Source organism: Mercenaria mercenaria, unplaced genomic scaffold (genome assembly GCF_021730395.1).
Source record: "Mercenaria mercenaria strain notata unplaced genomic scaffold, MADL_Memer_1 contig_4733, whole genome shotgun sequence".
Lineage (NCBI taxonomy): Eukaryota > Metazoa > Mollusca > Bivalvia > Venerida > Veneridae > Mercenaria > Mercenaria mercenaria.
The window spans coordinates 27,596-45,856 of NW_026462984.1; the positions used below are offsets into that span (position 1 = coordinate 27,596).

An 18,261-nucleotide genomic window follows, 5' to 3' on the forward strand; every position below is an offset into this window, starting at 1 on the left:
AAGATATTAAAAAATCAAATATGACACAGCTAGACAAAATAATATTGAGCTGGATTGTTGAATTAACACGCCATCACTATTTTTTCCATCTATGCTTACTAAATCACGATTCTGAAACTTGTCATAATATAGTCTGTAATTTTTATGGTCACATGATACTTCATAACCTTTAAATCTGGCGGTAGTGTATCATGGCGCTAATAGCGATCTAGATATTTTGCGTCAAAATAATATCCGCCAATTAGTCAACCGCTAAAGCTGGTAACTGCCAATATTTTTGTAACATTTAAGTTTAAAAATGCTGCGTTACTTCTATTAGCAGTATGTACTCTATGGTCATTTATAAATAAGACATTTGTCGCATTAATACCCGACAAGTTACTAGTAACAGGAACTCAAACTGAACTAATATTGAGTTTAATTTTGCAACTTATTCCTTGAATGCTTAACTGCATGCAGTAACTGCATGCAGTATCAATTGATGCTTTTTTGTTAATCGAAATGAGGTAAACTTGATGGATAGTACATTGAACATATATTGATCTGATAATTGCATAAGCGTCATTGTCCTATTCAAATATGAGGATTTGATTTGTTGACACAATAAATACCTAATACGCGACACGCGATGTTTACTTTAAAACAGTTGCACAGGTATTAGAGCAGGCGTTTACATATTAAACTATTTATTGACTGTATGTCATGGATGTAAAAATATGAAAACCATATTTTGGGTTTTGTTCGTTGCATTTATGGACGGAGGTAAATACTTTAGCTTTATATATTTGACTAATTATTGTTGGCGTACATATTAAGCGCTGTGAATTTACAAATAAATAGTCTTGTATAGACAGCTTGAAGGAAATCATACGCTGTTTTACACTTCTGCGAAAAGGTATTTCTAAACCCGTTTTTTATGGGGATGTGGTTTACAAACTTCGTAAGATCTTGGGTCAGGGTAATTTCCAAATGTATTTGGAAAAGTTTATCAAACTTTTTATTAAAAGAGGTTACGACCCAACTGTTTTGAGACATACCGCATGTTTAGTGTTCAACCCGTTTACAGTTGGACACTACGCTTCCCTCTTTGATTGTGTCTGACGGAAGAGGGGGAGGACTCTATGATGAGCAGTTTTTAAATCCTACCAGGACTGAACTGTTTTGTATTTGTCTTCTGCCTGTTTCGTCGGGCCCTTAAGGGTGTTTCTCTTGTTGCTCTGTCTTCTGAAAAGGCATTGATTTACATACGTTTTTGGTTCTTAAGGTTTGCTTTTATATATTTATACACGAGCATTTTGTGTTTTACATGCCATGCCATTTTGTTTCCATTACGTGTGTTAGAGATTCACCTGGAGGGGATTACTTTTTTTTTACACGTCCCATGTCTTTGGAGCTGGTGGGGGTAAGAGTGAGGTTGGGTGCGCACCAAAAACCGGTTTTAGCTCCCCAGTTGTGTTTTTGCCACTGACCGTTCCAAGCGGTGCCCCATGTGTTCCTTTGTTTGTCTTTTGGGTCCTTGTGTGTTGTTTTTGTGTGCGCGCGTGTGTGTATGCTTATTATTCGTTTTGTCCTTATGTGTTGGCTTTGAGTGTGTGTGTGTGTTGTTCGTTTTGTCTGATGTGTAAGCTTTGAGTGTGTGTGTGTGTGGTGCACGCGTTTGCGTGCTGGGGGTTCGTTTTGAGGAGGCTGCGCTTTTGGTGCGTGGCATTCCCTGTTTGATATTTTTCTTTGTTTTTAGTACTGCTGGCAAAAGGCATCAAGGGTTATTCGATTAAATTCGCATACCTTTTATTCTTCTTTAAATAACTTGAACGAGTTAACTTAACAAATAAACATATCCTCGCGTTGAATTGATATATTACCATGAGTGAATATAAATAAAGTCATCTCAGAGTGTTTGTCTTTCACTGGATCTATCCTAGCAATTTTATACCAGAAACATCAGAATTTAGCAAATTAGAAAATCTAAAAGTTATATTATTGACATACGGATCAGAACTATTTTTACTGCTTGTTCAAGAAATTGTTCTTTTTTGCCAGTTTACAAGTACAAATCAAGCATAAAAAAGAATCGTCACTGTATGTTGTAATTTAAATTACATCAAAATCAGTATTTTTGCAGTTTTTCAACAAAAGCTACTATTTACGATTCGCTAGGAAGAAATAAGTTCTACTTTTAGACTAGTATTAATATGTTTAGATCCCTATGAATCCATTCTTGTTTTAAATTATAACATTAACACAATGTATTGTAAGTAATTGTGAAACTGCTTCAAATATATAATATATTGGTTCAAACCGATCAAAATACAATTAAATAAACGCTTGTGTCTCCTATAAATTTTATCAGAAACAATTGTCTGGTCAATATAAACAATATAACACATCGATATCAGATAAATTATCACACCAGTTGAGCTATTCCCACACTTTAATGAATAGATTTTGTTTTTTTCTTCTTACAAAAGCATGGTCACATATATCTGTCCAAGACTGTCGTTTGCTGAAACGTTTTTTTCCTGACAGCAACTTCTATGTATCCTTAAATGCTAAGTCATATTTGATTACATGCAGGGGAAATATACGCAATATGCTGCTAAAAGTATCGAGTAAAAGTTACAGTTATCAATTTGATATTTTAGACTTGAAACAATATTTGCATTAAACAAATTACAGATTCGTCTCCAAATTGAACTACATAGCGATTTGTCTCATTTTTATTTTGCATATCATTCTATGATTCAAGGACGCAATAGAGTGCAAAAAATAATGTTTGTAGCGTTGTTTAGGTTTAAATGTTAGCAGCGATGTTCATAATTTGTTACTGCCTTTTAAGATTAATCTAAAAGGATTTTTCATACAATACTATGATGTCACAAATATTAAAACAGTCAGCATGGTCTTCATTTCAAAAACTTATCAGAAAATTGTTCATTAGTTATGTTTAGTTGTCTATTCTCATTTTAACTTTTCTCAGTGTACAAATAGTAAGTTTAATCGATGACTTGAATACTTTAATCAATGCCAGTATCTATTGGCAAGCATATCTTTTATACTTCCGTATGACAAAAACATTTGCTAGATTTAACAATTTTTATATAAAGTAAATATAAACGCCAGGCCTTTTGTCAAGTCATAGAAAATTTATAAAACTCTGTAATACAATAAACCAATCTAATGTTCGTTGTACATGTGAATGCTCTATGAAATTTAAACCTAACATTAAAGTAACTACGTTTTAAGATTTTGCTAGATTCTAGAATACATTCAAGTCATCAAGATTTATATATCAATACATTTCATTGGATTCTATTCATTTGTCGTATTCGCCTGATAGTCTCCTGAGTAAGTTAACAAACACATAAAAAACGCGCTTTGTTTGCTTTTTTCCATATAAATATTCCCACTTGAACCGTCAACAAGTGTAAAAAGGCAATTCACTAAGTACCAGTATCAAAGATGTTTATTTTGATGGAAGCAACTCAATTATAAATCGCATTGGGAAATAACATTTATTTTCTGTGAAGTTTATTATTTGAATCTCCTCTATGTTATAATAAACAGAATGCCGTATTGAGGAAATACTGACTCCGAACTTTACCTTGAGTATAGATCGTAATACTTGTAATAGTTTCGAATATTAAAACATATATTAGGTAGAAATATAAGTATATTATCAAAAGCAATACAAAATAGTAAGCTCAGCTTAAAGGAACATATATACTACAATTCTTACACTGCAGTAATGACCGTAAAAATTAAGTTATATCAGATCAAGGGTTACGTATCTAAACTAATATTAGTGCTATATCATAAGACCCACTGATTCCCCAGAAAATGATGGTACATGAACAATGTTGTAATATGAATATAACTAGTATCACAATTTTTCTGGACAACAAATGCAATATTATAGTTTATAATACTGCAAATGAATTTCTCAGATTTTCATTGGTTAACATGCACGTTATATAAAACCTATATCCCGTGAGCTAATTATCCCTTCAGCGGGTCCCTCTACACAGACGGTATATACGGAAAGTGAATATTGATTTTGATTGGCCGTTGCGCAAGACCATTTTTCAATTTACATTAGAATTCAATAATTACCCTTCTTGATGGCTTTATATCAATCATGGAGTTATTCTGCTTAGTCTGCATCGAATAATTAAATAAACAAAATGAATTACTCTCATTACACACTCAAATAACTACATGATATCACTTGATTTTTTTCTAATAAACAATAACAACATAGTAAGCAAATTTCAATGGAGCCAAAAAAAAACAACATTGACAACAACAAAAAATAGATAAAAAATGAAATAACAGCAAAATAAAAAACCCAAACAAACAGGAGTTTTCCTTAAAAACGAATTTAAAATACCAAATTAATTCAACAGCAGAGTGGTTAAACCAGCACTTGCTGCGAGGTTAGTCCAGCAAATCTGACGCAATCCTAGGAAATATTGAGATAATTTTTATATATGGGCAATATCCCCACTCGCGTCAAACACTTACATGTATCGAAAGTGGATTCAATTTTCTCATTGATTTATGTAAAAAATATCAAATAATATCTAAAATTAAAAAAATTCTGGTGATTTTAACCTATGTATGCACTGTACACGATTAACATTTACCGTGTCTACACGCCAATATGCGCAAACGGTAAAACAAATAACTTTACATGACTGTGATTTATCCCTCCATTATTTTGGTCCTTCAAAGTTTTGACATTTAGAATTAAAAAATCTGAACGTCGAATTACTTTGACTAGCCGCGAGGTGTATTCCAGTGCTCTGCGTAAATGTTGTAAATTTCAAATAAATCAATAATAAGAAATACTAATTAATTTTACAGTTAGTTCAAACAATAATTATCATCATTATCATTTACAACCGTGTCATTGTTTTAAGACATATCATGACAGCCATTTCCGTGTGATTATATATTGTCAGGTAATTCGGCATTGTTCCGACATAAATATCTGTTTAGAATCACTCAACATGGAAATAAGTCTAATACATCAGTCTAAAAGTGTTAAAATTCTGAAATCTGGAATAAAAGTTTCTACAACTTCAACTCAAGTATTTTAAAATGATGTGAAATATTTGAAAAGTAATGAAATTACAAACCGACAAATGAAACTGAAGCTTAAAAACATCAATACCTGAATTACATACTCATATGTATATTCTTCCAAGTGACACGAGCTTAAGACAGAATGACTGCCTATTAGAGGTGACCGCTTAATCAGGTTTTACTGTACTGGCATGCAATTTTCTTAACGGGTACGTGACGTCATTTGTAACATTACTGTTTCGATCTTTTAACATCAAATTTTTTAATTTTACTTTGGTTAAAGAAGCATTTATTTCATTTACCAGAATAATTTTAAGATTAGATCTAACTATGTGTATGTAATGAAAATAAGCTTTGCATCCAGAAATATGAATTTGTTCTTTCTCAGAATAATATTGCGCGAGTCCAAAATTATGCATTTTTTCGACAAAAATCTAGTCTTAAAGTCAAAGCAATAAATATGTTTGTTCACAAGACTTAGTGTTAGTATTGACTTAGCAGGGCTTATGTCATATGACACAGTTAAATTGACAACAGTAACTGTCTCGTAAGTGACTTTATGAAATACATTTATTAAATCCAAAATCTGACTGGCTTCAGCAATACCGAAGACAAGAGTTTTTAACATGGTGTAATTTATGACACCTTAATTGTCCTACTGGTCGTAATGTAGGTCGGTGTCAGAGTTTTTGTTGCATATTAGCAAAATGTTCCAATCCATATGTGTGAAAGGTGCCATATTCTCTGTGTCAGAGTTTATGTAGCGTCTTGAAAAACAATGTTCCATTCGATCCATATGTGTAAAAGGTGCCATCTTTCTCTGAATAGGTTATTCTCTGGCAGTGATTGACCAGTAGGTATCATCATCATTGGCTTTACATACCTGCAATGAAATATAAAAAGAATATCTTATTTCAAAGATCACACGAAGTAAACATAGTTTCAAATGCGACTGAAGTGCATAGATATATTATGAAATTAATCAAATTTTACAGTGATTGGCATTAACCTTTATATTATTTTGAACCTTGTATTTGTCAAATTTCTCCACATAACAACAACATCACAAATGGAACGCTTTTAATCAATAATAGAAAACTATTAGCAGCACAATTTGTACACAAAAATATAAATTAGATGAACGTATCACATTATTATCTTAATTAATTTTAGTTACAGTAAAATATTTTAACATAATAATACATAAGTCATCCATAAATTTGTTATCAGACGGCTAGAAAACCCCTATTGGTCAGGCTATGTGTCCGGTTACTTGGCGGCTAGAACACAGGCTAAACTTCCAGTCAATGGACGGCTAGACACTACTCTTTATTGATAGTTGTGTGTTATCATTTAAATATTAGCTATGTATGAATAGCTAAGTTTATATTCGGGTGTTAGCTATGATAGCTAAGTTTATATTCGGTAGTAATCATTTAAATATTAGCGGTGAATAGCTATTGACCCACTCAAAGAAATATTTTAAAAAACAAAGAAAAATATCAAACAGGGAATGCCACACACCAAAAAAGTAGCCTCCTCAAAACGAAACCCCAGCACGCAGACGCGTGCACCCACACACACACACACCACACCAAAGCCAACACATAAGGACAAAAAAGAACAACACACACGCACACAAGCAACACATAAGACGAAACGAACAAAAAAGGAAAACAGTGGAGCACCGCCTTGGAACGGTCAGTGGCAAAAACACCACGGGGAGCTTAAACCGGTTAATGTGCACCTAACCCACTCTTAACCCCACCATGTTCCAAAGACATGGGACAGTGTAAATAAAAGTAATCCCCTCCGGTGAATCTCTTACACACGTAATGGAAACAAAAAGGCATGGCATGTAAAACACAAAAATGCTCGTGTGTAAATATATAAAAAACAAACCTTAAGAACCAAAAACGTATGTACTCAATGCCTTTTCAGAAGACAGAGCAACAAGAGAAACACCCTTAAGGGCCCGACGAAACAGGCCATAAGACAAATATCAAAACAGTTCAGTCCTGGTAGGATTTAAAAACTGCTTATCATAGAGTCCTCCCCCTCTTCCGTCAGACACAATCAAAGAGGGAAGCGTAGTGTCCAACTGTAAACGGGTTGAACACTAAACATGCGGTATGTCTTAAAACATATGCCGTATTCTGAAATATCTACATTTCTCTAATGATTCCTCAATTCTGTTTCTGAAATGACTTCTAGTTCAATGCAGCCACAGCAAGTTGAATAACATCATCTGATTTCACTTAGATGACCTGACATCTAACATTGATTTTCCTAGATTTCCACGTTATATGCACATCATGACACATTCACTCTACTTCCGTGTTCAGGCTAAAAGTACAGCTGAGATATAAGATTCAACGAATATACCAGTTTAACTTCAGTTATCCTTTACGGTCCAAGTTCTTACTCGAGAAACTCAAAACTAGCTGTAAATTTCCTTAAAACATTTTTAATTCCATAAAATGCATGTCCAATTTCTTCCACCCCCCCCCCCCCCCCCCCCCCCCCCCCCAAAAAAAAAAAAATGCAAACCGATTGTTATCTTCGTATGTTTCCACGTCTTTTATGGAAACGCACGTAAAACAAGGTTCGGATTAAGTGGGAATTGAAAAAAAAAGTAATATTTGTAAACCTTAGAAAAATCGTTGCTATTGAGACCAAATGCGCAAATCTGTAGTATATGAATGTCAGTAGGCTATTTGCCCACCGTTTATTACGTCAAAAACTTTTATAACTAATAATATTTGTGACTCCGCCTATCGTTGAAAAAAAAATAGGTAGACGGACTAAAGTGGTAGGTTCAGTTTCGTATTTTGACCCGGTACGTTTTCTAAATAATAAGGTAGATATATTTTGTGAGATGTATTGTAATTCTTTCTTAAAATAAATGCTTATATTCTTACTTCCTTAAAAATTTAGGTCTCAAATCGTACCATAGGTATCGGAAGTCAGTCAATACGAAAGTGGTTATCCATCTAGATTCAGCTCAAATTTGAAAAAAAAAAAATAATGCGAAATATGCGTTTAAAGTCAGTAATTCAAAGATAATATGTGACAGGTCCGACTTGGTGAAAAATGTTGGTCATTTCTGCATCAAAATTTGATTTTTATTTACTTTACTTGTTTATATCATAAAACAGACGTAATTGACATGCCGGAAATGCCAAACAACGAAGTGCTAAATATGTGTAATTAAAATGCATTCACTCTACTCTCCTCTGTCAGTTCTAAAAATTGTATTTTTATGATTTTTCTCGCACGGATATCAACGCACTTTTGCGAAATTTTCAAGTGTACTACCCCCATTCCAGTTCCCACAAGTAAATGTTGCGTTTCGCCATGGTCATAAACACTCAGGTGTGCTCAGGACACATAATTTTGTATATGCATTTTGAATACTTTTTAAAACCCTTACTATGAATTAACATGACATATTGTCACAATAGTATTATATTGACTCATGCTTCTACAATGTATGAATGAAATTATAATATTTTTTGAAGTTATAATTTGAATTAAATACTTTAAGAACAGTTCGTTACCTATCAGATTGAGTTGTATTTATCTTTCAGGTTACGGTCTCTGTGATTTTTCTGACTTAGGTGAGTAAGAGACCTTTTTATTTAAAATACTATACGATGTACTTAATATTATTATCGTAAATTAAATGAGCCGTGCCATGGGAAAACCAACATAGTGGCTTTGCGACCAGCATGGATCTAGACCAGCCTGTGCATCCGCGCAGTCTGGTCAGGATCCATGCTGTTCGCTAACAGTTTCTCTAATTGCAATAGGCTTTGAAAGCGAACATATATATACATGTGTATTGTTATTGTTGTTAACTGAAGGTCATACTGAAAATAAGTTTACGTTTCATTTTCATGTTATGTACACTTTGTATGTTACCTTCGTTAAATAAATAAAGATTTTATTATTATCATTTATTATTATTATTATAACAGCATGGATCCTGACCAGACTGCGCCACTACGTTGGTTTTCTCATGGCAAAGCTCAAATAATTAATCAATTAAGGTGAAGTATAGTGTTTTTGGTGAATCTGTATAAAACCTATACATTTCTTGAAAGGACTTTAACTCTCGGAATAGAGGAGAAGAAGAAACATTATATTACAAAGAAAAAAGATACAGGACACTTAATGTAATGCCAAGAAAAAACTTCTTAACAATGCTTACAGCTAGAAGTTACCTCATATACTTATAAGGTTTATTGCATTTTATACTATTTCGTAGTAGTAAGTTTTGTTAAGATATTTTGGCAATGGTAAGCCATTGTATCTCCTATTGTTGACTATATCTTTTATTAATAATGTAATCGAGGCTATGGTTAATTACATTTTATCTGTTTATGGCCAAAAAACTACTGTTACAAATGTGTAGGCCTAAATACTTTCTACGATAGGAAAATTGAATTTTAAGACAATAAAACACAACCTTAAATAAATATTATTCGCAACATCAGAGAATTTTGCATTGACTCTTAGCTCCAAAGATGTGTCACCATGTTCGAACATATTTAATTATGCTTCATTTCTAGAACCATGCCTCTTCAAAAACAACAGGGAGTTACCATATTCAGTCTACACAAGGCATCCTTCAATTGACTACTCCTCCGCAACAGATGATACCAAATATTGTGATCTGTTTGCACTTAGGCACGGTGTATGGTACCGTAGTAGTTATAAAATGACGAACTACTGCGTCGATCACAGGAAATGTGGGACCAGTGATCCGATATATCTAAACGGTTTGCCTTTTGGTTCTTTAATGATACTGCTCAACAAACGTCTATTGACAGGTTTGACGTTGAAATTTCAGAAGCCTTTAAAAAGTTGTAAATAATATGTTTTGAACTGAAAGCGTAAACCCTGAAGTTATAGACGTTGGGTACATTAACAAGAACGTTTGTAAACTGTTACTTTGGATAAAGGTATACAGTTTTATTGCAAACTCAAATCTTTCCATGTTGTCAACTTCTTGTTTGAATTCAAGGTACTACAACTCACTTTATATATTCATTCAAGAATTTTCTTTTCAGTAACATAATTCGAAAACGGACAGATAAGTTATAATTTCTATTTATTTGAGTAAATATACCGAGTACAGAAAATGATCTCCTGTCAAAGCGGGACAGAAGAATTAAACTTTATTTTCAGGGAGTATACCGAGTCCATCAGACGGTGTTGTCGATGCATCAGCTTGCGTTCGAACGTTTGGAAATTGTTGTGAAAAATTGTTGAATCTAAGAATCAAGCACTGTGAATATTTTATGATATATTGCTTTTTGGACCTGCACTCTTCATGTCATAGCAGATTCTGTTTTGGTAAGAGATATTATGGTTTGACAAAAGCTGAAATACACATGTGCTTTTTTGTCCAGTAGTCAATTTGGTTGGGTGCATTATGCGATTGTCTTTAAAAGCAAATAAAATCATCAACGACGTCACTGATATCTCAGCCAATATATAGACAACTTTAGAAAGTTACTGATTGCACCCGTAGAAGAAAGAGTAAAATAAAATTTTCTGATATATCATTTTGTTATTATTATCATTATCATTATTATAGTTATTATTATTACTCTTATCATTATTATCATTTTATGTATGAGGTAGAAATTATTATTCAGCTCCGCACAATACCCCAATTACATAATCGTGTAAGCGGTATTGTAAAACAATATTATTTAGTTTGCCTAATGAATTTTATCTAGTACATGTTAAGACGATAACTCTACTTTAAATTTCTTCTTTGTTTTAAACATTACATTTTCTTGACGAGTACTTTAATATAAAAACAGATGTTGACCTAGATGTTGAAACAACAACAACAACAACTACTACTACTACTACTACAACAACAACAACAACAACACCTACGCCAACTACAACAGCATCAGAGTCTTCGCCTGGTGACAAACATGATGGAAAGCAATACAAAGGTACTGAAGTATATTCTGTTTTATGTATCTTTATAACATCCTGGTGTCGATTCTGTATTCATATCATTATGTAATCTATTTGATTGCTGTGGATATAATAATGCAATAAATACCATTTTGTATCTTACTGATCTGATAATCAATGTCATAACCGTTTACTAAGACAGAGAGTGTTATAAAGAGGTTTAGGTTTAAACCTGTAAAATCAATAAACTTGTATGTAATGTATGTCAGTAGTACATGTTTTAAACCTAACTTAAAGTTTAAAATTCTGTCCTCGCGGAAAATGTTAAGTGCTTGGTTACATAGCTTAGCTGATTCAGCATACGATTCCCGGTCTTAGAGACGCAGGTTTAAATCGCTGTTGTAATTCAAAGAGGACAATATGTTTAATGGCATTCGCTTAGCACGCACTATGTAAGATGTCAGATACTTGCATTTAACAAATAAATTCTTGTAAACAACCGCCATATATTACAAAGTTTCTGTTGTAAAATGGCGTTAACCACAAATTATTTTTAGAAAGTCAAGTTATTATTTTATGTGAATCATATAGCGACTTACAATATCTATAGAATACTATTTGTTTTTTAGGTGAAAACACAGGACCTGTTATTGTACTGGCAACATTTCTTGTGATTTCGGTGATAACGATAGGATTCTTGGTAATGTTCATCTATCATCTCAGAAGGTAATGTCTCAATAAATATATACTATAGAAAGTGGTAGAGATATTTTGAGAATTTGCTACATCTGGTTGCAGTTCTGTATTGATTGAACGAAGTGAATAAAATTATATAATTTGAATCTCCGGCGAGAATCATATCACCTATGCAACGAGTTCAATAATCTCTTAATTGAAGCTACACTTATTTAAATTAACAATCTGTTTATCACATACACAATACAAATACAAGAAAAACTGACAATTTGCTTTCAGTCAGTTATTATAAACATGGAAAATATAAAAGTGATTGGGCAACTTAACCCTGAACTGAGATCTATCCTAACGACATATTAAATGATATGTACTGAAGTTAGGCATATTTCTGTAAGGTTTTAGGAAGATGTATTGAACAATCGCATCATCAAGGAGATAGATAAGAAAAATAAATGTGATATGTACTATACATGCATACACCATGTAACAATCCAGGAGTAATGGTTTTAACGTATCTAATTTAATGTAATGTATTTTCCATCTGGTGCATATAAATGTGGTATTCTTAGTTTGTAACATTTACCGACTGGTATAGACTTCCAATTTTTAAGTGACTTGGCTTATTGGCATACTATATTTTTCAGAACCGACTAATACATGTGTGTGTATGATACATATACCTTACCAGACGTATTGATATTTAAAACAACTGAAATGACTGAAATGATATAGTCACACATGTTCTGTAATAATATCACATAAGTTTGACTTAATCATTTCATAATAAGGTTGTATGAGTCATGTATTCAAATGTTTTCAATTTTTTACCATTTTTACCAGTAGCTTTAATATGTATTGCATTGCTTTTGAGGACAAAAATGTGGAGCCATACTTATTCTGCTTTGAATTTAGAGGCAAATGAAGTATGCCCAAAGGGGATTTTGAAAACGTTATGTAACAAAAACGTTGTAGAATCAGGGTTGTAGCTATCACAAACTACGGAAAGCTTTCACTTACTTATATCACAGATCATCCAAACTTTTAAAGAATTATAGTACAAACTTTAAACACTTCAACTTACACAGCCCGTATACTATAGGCATGTACAAAATGTAGTTTGTAAACTACGGAATATTAAACATGATGATTTTTTAAATCAAATATTTGTAAAATAAATTATCAAAAAAGGAAACGATACGAAAATCGTAAAGCACATTGCTTGGTTTGTGATTGATCCCTTTACAGTCTCTATTAGATGGTGTCATGACTATTCAAGTGTGAACTCTGTAGAACATTTCTCCTAACTTGAACCTATTTATTCAATTTACTGTATACAGTCTGACATTTTGTCACTCTTATGAATAATTATTTCAATGGGGAATTATTTATTAACACAGTCGTGTCTAACTAGTTGAAGATGGGGTAAGTGTGAGGCTTGCGTGCCCCTAACGCGTTTAAAACAGCACTCCACAACCTTACGCAACGATGTGCCTTAATTGACATTCTTTAATCTATAAAACCGTTGATCTTTGTCGGTTTTGGGCATTAGGGTGGGGGACGTGTACAAACCAAGGGATTCTCGTGAGCGCGTGCTGTTGGTGGACGTTTTCGTTTTCTTTTTTAATCTGGTAATAAATGCATACTCTCTTGATAAACGCCTGCACTGAGGTTAAATATTAGTAAGCGGTTTTGTTTAAAGTAGTTCTGCATGTTTTGATCGTTTTACTGAAATTTTATTAAACCCCGATTTTCAAACCAATGAAGGTATTATCAGAATATTTAGACGATACAAATGATAGGTCGAGAGTAGTTCTTTTTGTTTTTGCTAAACTGTTTCGAAAAGTTGGGCGCTCAAGCAAAGTTTCATACTGGAAGTCTAAAGGATAATTACTAGAATTGTGCTGACATTTTCGCGTAGAAGAAATGTTCTACTATGTGTATTTTCATAATACTTCTAAGAAGCGTAAATAGGCATATTATGTATTTCGTGGTGATGTCATATATACATTTGTGGGTCTGCGTGCTTGCTTTCGAGGGTTAAAGCCATGATTAAAGAGATCCACAAGTTTAAAGATGACTTTAAGACATCCTGCATTATTATATCAAGTGTTAATATTTCTGTTAAAATATTATATCTTGAGAAAGATAGTTACTTTGCCATGTTTGTGAACTCACATGTTGCCAATAACTCATAAATAATGTTTTACGTACGTCGGGCCTAAGTTTTTATTCTATGTTATCCGGGTTTATGACGTTACGCTATTACTTCTAGTCTTATCTAAAGTGCTGAGATGCCTTAAAATTAAAGTGCAGATAATAGATGAACAGAATTTTTGAAAATACACTTTTGTTATTTTAGTAAATTTGAATCAAGAAAAATGAACACGTTAAATTTAAATTTTACCCTACAATTTATAAGTCTGTTTATTTTACACATCTATGCAGCCTTATATGGAATGTTAAATATAAAAGTGATGTTAAAATGGTATCAGTAGTCAACTTTGATTTGAAGGGTGTCTTCTTTTCCTTTTTAGTGTGAAACGTAAACATTTAAGGTTGTAATATTTGTAGATTAATTATTTCTATTTTCTACATTTGCTGCAACTCAGCTTATTGCATTTTCTCTTGAATAGAATTTAAGTTTGAACTTCTATTATATCTAATATCAAACTAATAACAAATAGTCGTTTTACTAAATCAGTCATTTGTAACATTTCCCCGTGTGCAGGACTATTTTACTTGAATAGAAGATATTATTTGATGTGTGAGTCATTTGGGTCATCAGCTTGATAAAATAATGGAGTAATTTAGTTAGGTTTACGAAGTTAGGAAAAGGTGGGTGAATATATGATACTAAGACATCAGGGCTAAAGATATCTGTAGAGGGTCAGATCAACAAAAGGTAAGTAAGGTATCAGCTCGTATTTTTCAACATACACATAGCTCAAACCGTTCAATTTATATTGAATGTCATCTTGGAACATGTCCGATTCAGTTCCCGCCTCAGTTTAGGAGACACCGTTTGTTTAAACGTAAAATGACCTACTTAAGCGACCATTACTTTACCCAATTTTGCGTCATCTTATCCGCAATAAAAAAAATATTCATATTATCACACCAGTCTGCATGTATTATCGTAAAATTAACATGTAAAATCTTGATAAATTTCTGAAATGTACTTGAATGTGTACATATCTATATGGCTGTTGTATTTTATTCTTTAGTTCCAGTCCAGTTGTATCAGCATGTAATGTAATACCAGCATATGACAATGCGAAGAAGAGTATCCATTCATGTGAAAACAGTTTACCACCGATAAAGCAAAACTTCCATTCAAGTGAGAACTGCTGAATCAGACTGTTGAAGATGTTGTTGATTCATTTAGGAAATAGTTTTCATACTTACTCTTTGATAACCCATGCACAAGGAATTCATCAATTTACTCTAATGTTTATCTAAATAGAAGATATTACATGAGAGTTTTTCATGTTGAAATTGTTAAACGAGTTGAATAAAATGATAATATGCGAGGCTCTACCGAGCATTTAGTCACTTTTCATTTTCTTCAACTAGTTTAATAAATTCAATATGGAAAGTCACGAATGTAATACTTTTTATCACGTGTTTGCTTTTCCTGTCGAAACATCAACAATTCTTCTTTTCTTTTACTATACAAACAAGTCAATTTGAACAACGTCTCCTATACTATAAACGACGTCAACGTCAAAGCTTTATTACACTAGCGTATTTTCATATTTATGTAATGGCTTTATTACATTCCTGCGACTTCAAACATGTGATAAGTAGAAATAAATGGAAATTATTAGAAATACAGTAAAATCAATCTTAAGCAGCCAGCCTAGGGAGTGGGAAAAAGTGGCTGCTTACAGCATGTGGCTGCTTAACGCATGTTATTTATAGAATGAATGACCATTTAGGGAAATGAGACACTGGCTGCTTAAGATAGGTTGGCTGCTTAATAGAGATGTCTGTAAAGCAAGTTTTAATTGTACTTCCCTTGGGACACTACTGTAAATGTTTATTAATATGTATATCATATAAGGAAAATGACGTTTATTACCGTACATTCTTTAAGGCCTCAACCTTAGCGGTGGACCGTTGGAACGACGCAACCAAAATATCGGCAGGTCCGCTAACTATCAAAAGTTGAGTAGACCGACGGTCAACCAATTTTCACGGTCTGCAATTAAAAAAAACATTTAAAAGTGCAAAAAATGTAAAATATCGTACCCAAATCGGCGAATTCACAATACGAAAGTTGATTTTGCCTTAAGTATGGCATTCACCAGTTTTTAGCGTTGGCGAGGACGAACAGACTTTGCTGTATACTCGACCGATCAGGCGAGTGGTTTTTAATTCAGAAATTACATCAACAAAAATTACCTGGATTGACTGGAATTTACCCGCGAATCGTAAAGAAATCAAAACGTCATGCTGGTAACTTTCCATTCCACGAGAACGTGCGCCATACCGTAATATCTCATTTACATCGCCGTTAGTTTTGTATATCGATACTTACACACAAAAAAACGCGCGTAGTGCATACATGTTTAATATAATAGCTTCAAATTTTCAACACCGCTTGAGAACTAACACAGATTGAAATCTATAACAATTTCATTAAGATATCGACAGAAATGTAGGCAACATTCTTTAAAAACGATCTAATTTTCATATGATGATTAGTAAAATTTCAAAATGCGCGATCTTGATTTTTTATTTCTTTCTTAAAGTAAATAAATGTTACATATGATGGTAAAAAAAATCAGACTTTTGGTCAGAAAGTACAAAAAAACACAATTAAAAAAACTTAAACATTGAAAAAGTGGCAGCAATTTAAATACATGGAGTAAAACGATTTTTGGCGAACAGATTTCTGTAAGGGTGGCAGAATATGTTACGTGACCTCGTGAACGTTAATAGAAATTTGGTTTTAAAATAAAGCAGTATGATGTCGTTGCGGTTTTTAAAACGTTTTAAATGAATCTTTGTACATGTATTTTTTGACACGACACTATGCCAGATATTATTCTCAAACAATAATGTAAATTCCTTGAGGGCACATAGGTCAGAGGTAGGATATCCAATATTATCGTTTGAAACATTTACATGTCAGTTTATTCGGGATATTGCACATTCGCTTAAAAAAATATAAAAAATATAAAAAAAAACTTTTTTATTGATTTCTTCTCCACATTTAAAGGAACCGAGGATGTACGATCATAAAGTGATGTGTTACGTGGCGCGAAAACATGACGTAATGCCATGACAATCTCGGGCCACTATACCGCTTTGATCTCCACTTCAGATGCCATAATAACCGACACACTTCTGTTAGTTGAGGGGTTGTTAATTGATTATGAAAACAAGGCTAATTACTTAGTTTATCAACACAATAATTACCGATAATTGTTAATGTTTTTTCCGCTTTTAACACGGGTCGGTTGGATGATGATTATTATGTCCATATTTTGGGACACTTTTCAAAATAATTACTTTTCAGGATATCAGATTGCTACAGCAGTAAGCATACAAATTACTTGTCGAACTATTGTGAATGAAAATACGATACAGTCATTGTGTTCTTCCATTTTAATTATTTAAGAAATATGTCCTGTTTCTTTGAGTCATATGGAGTTATGGCGTCTACAACATGACAATTTATGTGCTAAAATTGGAGGTCCACTAAAATCTGAGCAGGTCTACTAGATTTTAGCAGTTGGTTGCCCTGCTAGCAACTGCTGAAAAAAGTTATTTGAGACCTATTCTTTTAAACAGATTTATATTAATCGAAAACATTTTATGGCTATTAACCTTGTACTTTTGCTTCTATCAAGATCCAAACGTTCGTTTTCTTTAGAGTGTTCCTGTTGAAATATTTCACTGTCACATTCATGTTCATAGCTAAGTTAAACAATTTTTTAAAAATCTTTATTCATGCAAAATTTGGTTTATCGTTGATGTTTGACTTTGTTAACAGAAGAAAATTATCATAGAAACGGCTTGTGAAACAGTGTTGATTTTGTTCCAAAAGTTTAAAATTGGGCCTCCTTGGCCGAGTAGTAAAGGTCCGAAATACATGCCCCTCATCGTATTCGAGTTGAACCTTGCTCGGGGCGTTGAATTCTTTATTTGAGGAAGCCATGAAGCAGACTTACGATGATATAATGAACGGCTCTTTCTCCATTGTCGAGTTGCATTTGGTCGCTATATACGTTTGTTTAACTGGTTTGTTAACGTAAAATGAAACATTGTTCTGGACTCCTAAGCCACGGATAAGTGGAAATCTGTGTGTTGATATATGTACTTGTTTATATTTTTATTTCTATACAGATTTAGTATAATGTTAATGTATAACGAATGTCATAAAACATTGATCAAATGAAATAATGTCGTTAAAGAAATTGAAATGAATCAAGTGCATTCATATTGAAGTATGTGTGTGTGTTGTGTGTGTTCGGGTTTAACGTCTTTTTCAACAATATTTCAGTCATATAAACGACGGTGTCTACTTGT

The 18,261-nt window shown here is 32.9% G+C and overlaps 1 protein-coding gene across 1 annotated transcript; it reads left to right on the forward strand.

The window, feature by feature from the left end:
* Window positions 1-632: 632 nt before the first annotated feature.
* Window positions 633-18,024, forward strand: LOC128554119 (uncharacterized). Its single transcript, XM_053535363.1, has 7 exons — window positions 633-762; window positions 8,676-8,705; window positions 9,660-9,869; window positions 10,279-10,446; window positions 10,923-11,063; window positions 11,658-11,754; window positions 14,949-18,024. Exons 1-7 carry the CDS (start codon window positions 717-719, stop codon window positions 15,073-15,075), a joined length of 819 nt encoding a protein of 272 aa, XP_053391338.1. The 5' UTR covers window positions 633-716; the 3' UTR covers window positions 15,076-18,024.
* Window positions 18,025-18,261: the final 237 nt, after the last annotated feature.

Bases quoted from the DNA above. Each gene is read 5' to 3' on its own strand.
- LOC128554119 (XM_053535363.1), top strand. From the start codon at position 717: ATGAAAACCATATTTTGGGTTTTGTTCGTTGCATTTATGGACGGAG. The intron at 763-8,675 runs GTAAATACTTTA...TTTATCTTTCAG, and splicing joins CGTTGCATTTATGGACGGAG to GTTACGGTCTCTGTGATTTT. The intron at 8,706-9,659 runs GTGAGTAAGAGA...CTTCATTTCTAG, and splicing joins CTGTGATTTTTCTGACTTAG to AACCATGCCTCTTCAAAAAC.